Here is a 7,834-nt window from a genome sequence, read left to right on the forward strand (position 1 = left end):
GTTCATTCTTTCTATATTGTTTGCTATGGAGAAGAATGAACAGCACACCAGTATGTAATTTTTTCTTTAACTCTTTTTTTTTCTCAGTCGTGTCATAAGAACTCCCTTAAAACAGCACACAGTGGTGCTTCTCCACTGAGTTACTTATTCCAGTACAATAATAAAAAAATCTTCAGAAAAATTCTCGAAGTAAGAACTTCAGAGTTAGTTATCTATTGGGATAATTTTATCTGCTTAGAACTTCAGAGAAACTTTAAAACAAAAAGTCTATACTGTCTGCTTGGACTGAACTGCAATCAGAGTAGCTGTAATAACTTAGCCTGGACTGTCATCACCTGCTGCCAAGAGCTCCTTGCTTGTCCCTTCCACTCCACATCCTCAGCAACCAAACACCTCTCCAGCATTCGCCTGGATTTTCCTCTTGGATGAGGCTAGTAATTCAGTCATGTACACAGACTCATGGGTCTGCAGAAAACTGGGTGACAGGATGATGATTTTCCTCGTTAACTGATTTTGTTTAGGGTAAATGAGGAAAGTCGCTATGCTTCCACACGGGGAGCAGCAGTGCTGAAAATGTAAATCCCACGGAGCTGTCTGGTGACTGCGGATGACCCGCAGACCTGTCCGACAGCTCCCACACCGCGTCACACGGGGATGAATCCGCAAGAATGGGCTCTCCGCTGCGAGAGTCCCACGGAAGTCTCGGCAAACACAGTCCCGCAACTTTGTATTCCTACCCTGGAAATGCAAAGTTGAAACACTGCTGAGAACATTTCCTTTTTCCCAAATTGCTGCAGAGCTGGAAACATGCTCTGCTGACAGCGGGAGAGGGCTCGGGTGACCGGAGGCGGGAAGAGCACGGCAGGATTGTTCCTTTTCCTCGGGAATATCCGGATGCATTTAAGGTCACATCTACAAACTACAAACACCCGGAGCTGTACAGCACCGTCACCGCAGCTCCCGCGCCGGTCCCGCGGCTGGGCGTTTACCGGCGGCCCCGGCAGTGCAAGGGAGGCAGCGGCCGTGTTCGCCGCTCCCCCGCCCGCGGCCCGCACCCCCCGCGTCCCGCGTACCTTCCGCGTGGCAGCTGGCGGAGCGGAGTGCGCCGTGCGGCCGGAAGAGGTACGGGAGGTACCGCGAGAAACATTTCATCTTCCGCGCCGGGAGAGATGGGAGCCGCGCCGGACCGAGCTAAAACGCCCACCGATAGCGGCGGGGAGAGCGGCACCCCCGGCCCGCGCGGAGCGGCGGGGTCTGCCCGGCGGGGAGAGCCGATCCCCGCGCTGCTGGCGGAGCGGAGCGCCCCGGCCCTCCCGGCCCGGCCCCGCCGCCGCCGCATCGGTTGCGGCGCGGCCGGAGCGCTGACTAAGCCCGTCCCGCCCGCGAACACACCCCCGGCACCCCGCGCCCGGCCCCGCAGGGAGCCGCAAGGCCCCGAGCCCGGGCCGCCCCAGCCCGCCCCGCTCCGCCGCTGTCTCCGCGGCAGCCGGGAGCCGCCGTCGGGGCCGCGCAGGGCGCATCGCAGCGGCAGCGCATCGCACCGGAGCCAGCCGGGCTGGAGGGACGGACGCGTGTCCGAAACTGCCGCGCTCCCGGAGCTGAGCCAGCAAACCCTGCACCGCACCAGCTCCGAGGAGATTTCACTTCTTACGTTTACGCTAATCCGTTTCCTACTTCTAATTATCAATGTATCAGAAGAAGGCAAGATCTCTAAAACTTGTTTCCTTTTTGCGGAAATGAAATGTAGTTCAAAGCACTGTGATATTGCAATGGCAATCAGCACCATCATGCACTTCATATTTAATACTGAAATTAGTGTTTGAGCAGCTGAAAGATGTCCCAGGCCTCGCATCTATGCACAAGAGAGGTCGTTCATCCACACAGTTGTTTTAGTTAAAGGATCCATTATACCCCTGGTTTCATCGGGACAAGTACCATGAACTGTGATACCATTCTCCATTCTGCCGAAGGAGGCAGGCTCTACTACATTCAAAGATGCAGAGCATTGTAATAGTAGTAACATCTCTTTTCACCTAACCATGCAGAACTTCATGCTTCCTAATCACTAAAGAAATCACATTGTGCAAGTTCAGGATGCTTGGATTTTGCCAAGAGTTCTGAAGTAAAAAATGTGCCACGAAGACTAGCATAACAGTAACAAGTTATGGAGAAACTTATGATAAAAGTAAGGCATCTGTAATACCCGATTTATTACTTAATTCATGTGTAAGTACATACATTAGTACCTATACACATGTGTATTCAAATACCAATGCAAACCAGCTCAAGAACCAAAGCCCATCCCACATGTAACACTCTTCCTCCTCAGTCATGGTCATGCTGTTTGTGCCTGCTCAGACTGAATGCACCAATGGTATCTATCACCTTTTTGTTACTAGTTTTACTGAATACAGCTTTTAAGTATTATCCATCAGTCTTTACTGTTCTGTGAGCCCAGATTACCCCAAGAAAAATCACAGAGGTCCTTTCCTGCCCTCATGTCTCTGGATTCATCCACTAAGTCTCCAACAGTAAAAAAAAAAACCAACAAACAAAAAAATCTTGAAAAGCTTATAGCCCTCAGATTGCAAATGGTTACATTAAGAAAAGGATAGAGAGCAAGAGAGGCAACCAAATATTTCGTTCATCCTAAAGGAACAAGTACTCCTGACCAGTTACAATGATCTGCAGATTCCTGAGTAAAAGCTCAAAATGTTTGTAAATAATCTGGGGAAAAAAGAAAAAGCAAAACAAAAGAGAAAACTCAGTAAAAGAAATATTTTGGTTTTAATCGCTATGGTGTTTTTTTCTCTAGAGATTTCATAAATTGGTAAATATTCTCCTGGGTGTTTTGCCTTGCCATAGTCCTCAGAGGTTACAGACTGAAACCCTCTTCTGCAAAAGCAGCGTGACAAAACTGCTGCTGAAGCAGGACAGGTGACAGTGCTCCACGCAGATCTGCATTCCCACTAGAAGTCAGAACTCTGCTGTCAGAGGCCTGGGCTGACTCAGTCCTCTTAGTCTTACCAGACTGTGTTTTTAAAGAAGTCATCATACTTCATGGATCACAACAAAATAGAAGAAATGTGCCTAATAACCCATCTCACTTCCAGAATTGATTCCAGTGAAGGTTATAGTGGGAGAAGCTCTCTCATAATTCCCTGAAAAACTCTGTAAATAAGAGCTGAAAAACAAAAGAAAATCCATTTCAAAGGCTATTGATATGATTAAGCCATAATGCCTTCAAATGAATTCTTGGATCAATAGCTAATTTAAGAGGCCCATCTCTTTCAAATGTGCGAGTACATAATGAGGGCAGAAACCAAGGAGTTTAGCTCTGTACCAGCAGCTCCCAACAGCACACAAATGACCTCCCTGCACACCAACTAGGCAAGATGTATGTGACAAGTTAGTTTTGGTCACAGCAACAAAAGGAAAAATAGACTTACCTTCTGTCACCCCAATATCTATAGTTCCTTTTACTTGACTGAAACACCACAGCACATCCTGCATGAGGCTTCCAAATCCTGCCAGGAAAACAGGTTCAGAAAGAAGAGAAGATACAATCACCGTGGTACATAGCTTTTCCATTTTTAAATGAACATACATGTACGCACATGCACATATAATGTGCAATGTCTGCATGAATGTAAATATCTGCTCACCTGGTGTCATACTTCCATGCAAAGTGCAAAGCTAACACTGCGAAGCTGAGAGCATCGTGCCTGCGCTATGAATCACCCGTCTGTTCTCTCCAGCCGTGGCAGGGCTGTTGGGAAGTGGAGCCATCGGAGTCAGTCCCCTCCACATCACTGGCAGCAGCACAGCAGTCAGGAGGCCCTGTAGTCATGGTCTTTGTCACAGCCTCTCTCCATCAGAATACTAATGCCCCCAGTCATTTCCAGCACTGTTAAAGAGGGAGTGAAACAGAGGAAAAAAGAACTACTTCTAGTACCACAAGAAATTTTCTTTCTCATTTGTGGTCACTGCAGTTGTGAAATGCTTGGCAATGAACCCAAGCAGTATGGAGCTGCTTTACAATACATTATAACACTTCAATCACACGTGTCCTGTAGCTGCTTTAAAAGATTACTACAGACATTTCTATTGCAAGGCATATTACTAAGCTGCAGTGTTTTCAACTGTTTTCTGCTGCAGCAATACTCTGTGTTAAGACTCTCTGAGAGAAATTAGGATTTTATCTACCACTGTTCCTTGTTTTCTTGACAGCTCAGCAGAATAACCCTTTCTGTAACACAGTTTTCACTATTCCACAAAAAATCCACTGCCTCAAAGAACAACTTGCTTCTTTTCATCCTAACACACATTTTATCTCAAAGCCATTTCCAGGCATGAAGAAAGCAGGACAATAGAGCCATGAGGGACAGTAAATGTTGTCTTGCTTGTTTTACACACAGATGGAATGTGCAACAGAAAATGTGAGTATTTCACCATTGGCAGGTGTGATACTAGGCTCAGCTGGGGGTCATGCCATGGAGACTCAGACTCGTTACTTCTCTACAAAAGACAAGGAAAATGTGGTTGGGAGATAATGTCCGGCAGGAGATATGACCAGGATATACGGACTATGCTGTGGCCTAACAGAATGTCTTTGTGAGATTTCTGTCTGATTTTAAGTTTTTGTATATTAATACAGGTATATATCAAAAGTAATGTAACTATCTTGAATGCATAATAGGTACAAAGTCAAGAGTGAGGTTTATTGGATTATTCAAGCCAAATATAGGGGGAAGGGAGAGCTTTAAGGGTATGAAAGGGGGAGGGTGAGGATAAAATACCACACCCAGGCAATGGGGAGGTAGCCATTTTCCAGAGGCTCTTTGGTGTATATGGATGCCCTGGAGAATGCTCTGCACTGGACCCAGTCCAGATTGTTTTTTGCAAGTAAATATTATGGAAAGGCTTTTAAAAATCAAAACAATGAATATTAGGTGGTTTTCACTGTGGCAAAAGAAGGAAAATATGTAAGTGAAGTGAGGTGGATTTCCTTTTGTATCTGTGTCAGAAAAGAGACTCTCCTTATTCCAGGTATAAGTAGAGCTGGAGGAAGGGAATGTGTGAAGCATAATTCAGTGTGAAAGGAAAACTGCAGTAAGGGAAACCCCTTGGCATAGGAGGAAATGTGGAGATCCTGCTTTGACTTTATGTTATAGAGGTTGGGACAAGGTCTCTGTATTGCCAGTGGATTCACTTACCAGAAGCAGTACTGGAGAAGGAATATGAAGCTGCAGTTAACACTACCACCATTAATATATAAGATGTTTTATCCAGTGGTCCCTCTGTAGAGCGTGTCTTCCCTCTGGAGTCACTTTAGAGTCTGAAGTTCTGTTCTGCCTTAAATTCTAGTGAGCCCTAGCTGAGGAATCCTAGTCCTTCACATCCTGCAGCCAGGAAAAGACACTCCTCAGCGTGTTCTCCTAACTGGAGCTCAGACTCTACAGAAACCTTGCTGGGATTGGTGTGTTTAAAAATGTGGGCTCTGGGATACTGTGGTTTACATTATGAAAAGGATGTCAAAGGTATTTGCAGAAGCAGCCACCTCACAGCATATATCAGAGTGGGTGCAGGTGCCATTGTCTGTGCTGCATCAAGGGCCAGGGAATCTGTGAATCAGATAAGACACCAGGGACAGATTTGCCCATCCAGAAAAAAACTTGGTACTTGATCATGGGAGAGCCCGTGCTACAGGAGGGGAGCCCTGGGTGCTCCACACCTCTGCACAGGCTGCAGTATTTTTAACCTCTATTAAATATGTATCTCAATATCTACACTTTGGGACTGGCAGCCCCCTGCAAAGCATACCAGATAATTCTAATTCAGTAGGAGCTGTGGGCAGTGTGTGAAGGTAAACCCACCTTAACAACAGGAGATACTAGCAATGGGTATTGAAATCTGACATAGTGCAAGCATACCAAAATGTTAAAGTTCACTGGTTACAGCTGAGTTATGGCTTCTCAGTATAATTTCACTTTTTTAAGAGTTAAGGTTTCAGGAAATACATAGAACAGGTATAGCAAAACTTCTTAATTTTTGTAAGCCATTGACAAAAACTAGTTTGACCCTTGAACCAAAACTATAGTTAGCTGAATAGTTAAAATTATAAAAGAGAATAAAACTTTTCAAAATTATTTTTTAATTCAGTGGCAGCCATTAGGGACTTTGCCCCCTCTAACCTTTGCATACCCCAGGGGTTTGCCTGGCATGCCCAAGCTGGAGGAGAGGTGAGGTTCATGTGCTTGGCTGAGCGCACAGGTTGGTGGCAGGAGCCTCTTGGAGGAGAGGGATCAACCATGCCTCTTCTCCATTAGAAGGCACCAGAGATCCACCATGGTGCTCCCATTTCTCGAGCCAGGAAAGCTGGAGGTGGCTGTTGTGCATGAGGAGTGCCTTGGAGAGCCCACTTTGCTTCCCTGAGCTTCTTTTTCTAGAACCAGTGAAAAAATTCCCCCACTCGGGACATGCCCCCTGTTTCTGTGCTGACACAGCAGAAAAGCTCCATTTCTTGAGAAAAATGGGGAAAATGTTTTACTGATTTTTTTTTTTCTGTTTCATCTTTATTGCAGACCAAAGCCCCAGCTGTAGGACACGAGGCTCTCTGTTTCCCATGCAAACTTAATTCCTCTGCTGCACCAAGCAGAACAGTGTTTTCCCATTGCCCAGTGGGGAACAGAGTTGGCTGTTTCACAGGCGCTGTTGCAGAAGAGCTGCCTTCTGTCCTCTCATTTGCTGTTGCTTTGGCTTACTCAGTAATTAGGCTTTAATATTTAATTTCTGCCAACATACAGAGATCCTGAAACTCTCCAGATGACACACTCCGCAGAGAACAACTCTGGACTACTACTTTTGTAACATTTCCACTACTGATTCCACTAATTTTACTGGTTTTGTCCTGGATTCTAGCTTTTATTGGAAATAAAATTTGAGGAATAATATTTAGAAAATAATTCTAATCACTTCAGGTAAAAATTTTCAAACTTCATTTTAATCACTCATGTGAAAAGTCAAATGGAAAGCAAATTTTAGTCTCTTCCAGAAAAGCTGATTTGGACATAAAGAAGACCACAGGTGGATCCTCTGAAAGGTAAAGTTTGACCTTGGCTTGGGAGGGAAATCTTGGGTATCCCCTGATGCTGGAGCTGCAGATAAATAACTAACCATTCCCTGCAGCATGAATACTGTATCCTACCCACCACTTTATTACTTGATTTCTGTGTGGTAGCTGCTGGATCCCCATCCTTGCTGTAGGGAGGTGCAGGTCATCTCCCAGGACAGGAGCTGGAGTCCCAGTGTAGAGCTCACCTGCCCCCAGAGCCCCAGTTGTGTCCTCACCTCAGAGCTGCCTGCTAAGGACAGGCAGCCCAGCTCTGCAGGAATCCAGCCTCTTTCTTCCTCTGCAGTCCATGGGTCTGTATTTCAGACAATCTGATTTGGCTTAGATCGTTTTAGGGCAGTCCAAGGTGTGTTTGAGCATGTTGGCTCTTCTCAAAGTAGTACATGGCTAAAATCGGATAATTGCTCTGACTTCTGTCTGCCCTGGGGCAAGGACTGCTCTCCCTTGGAGCCCTGGGAGTCTGAGCTTGCTCTTGGCACTCGGAATGACAGGAGAAAAGCCAGTGTCCGCAGAGTATGGACAATGGGGTGGGAAATGGGGTGTCTCTCTTCTTATGGGGTCTTTTCAGTGGGAATGTGAACGGGCAGGGCAGGCAGCGTGACCCCGGAGCTGGGCGTTGCCAAGATTAGAATTACCGAGGCTGGGCTCCGACGGGAGCCCCTCTGTGAGCTGTCCCCCGAAGCGGGGGGGGGCGGGAGGAGT

The 7,834-nt window shown here is 46.4% G+C and overlaps 1 protein-coding gene across 2 annotated transcripts in view; it reads right to left on the bottom strand.

Moving 5' to 3' along the window:
• PPP2R2B (protein phosphatase 2 regulatory subunit Bbeta) overlaps positions 1 to 3,785 on the bottom strand; it is a 61,666-nt gene extending 57,881 nt beyond the window's left edge. Inside the window, exons 1-2 of one of the 2 annotated variants that reach the window (XM_085074120.1) lie at positions 3,666 to 3,785; positions 3,450 to 3,527 (exon numbers count right to left, since the gene is read on the bottom strand). In XM_085074120.1, coding sequence (XP_084930246.1) covers positions 3,450 to 3,527; positions 3,666 to 3,675 — 88 coding nt within the window. In that variant the 5' untranslated portion in view covers positions 3,676 to 3,785. Of the gene's footprint in view, positions 1 to 1,073; positions 1,231 to 3,449; positions 3,528 to 3,665 lie in introns of those variants that run through there. The other variant, XM_085074121.1, reaches the window with a different exon arrangement.
• Positions 3,786 to 7,834: the final 4,049 nt, after the last annotated feature.

Source organism: Lichenostomus cassidix, chromosome 13 (assembly GCF_008360975.1).
Source record: "Lichenostomus cassidix isolate B80296 chromosome 13, HeHo_3.0, whole genome shotgun sequence".
In the NCBI taxonomy this organism is placed as follows: Eukaryota; Metazoa; Chordata; class Aves; order Passeriformes; family Meliphagidae; genus Lichenostomus; species Lichenostomus cassidix.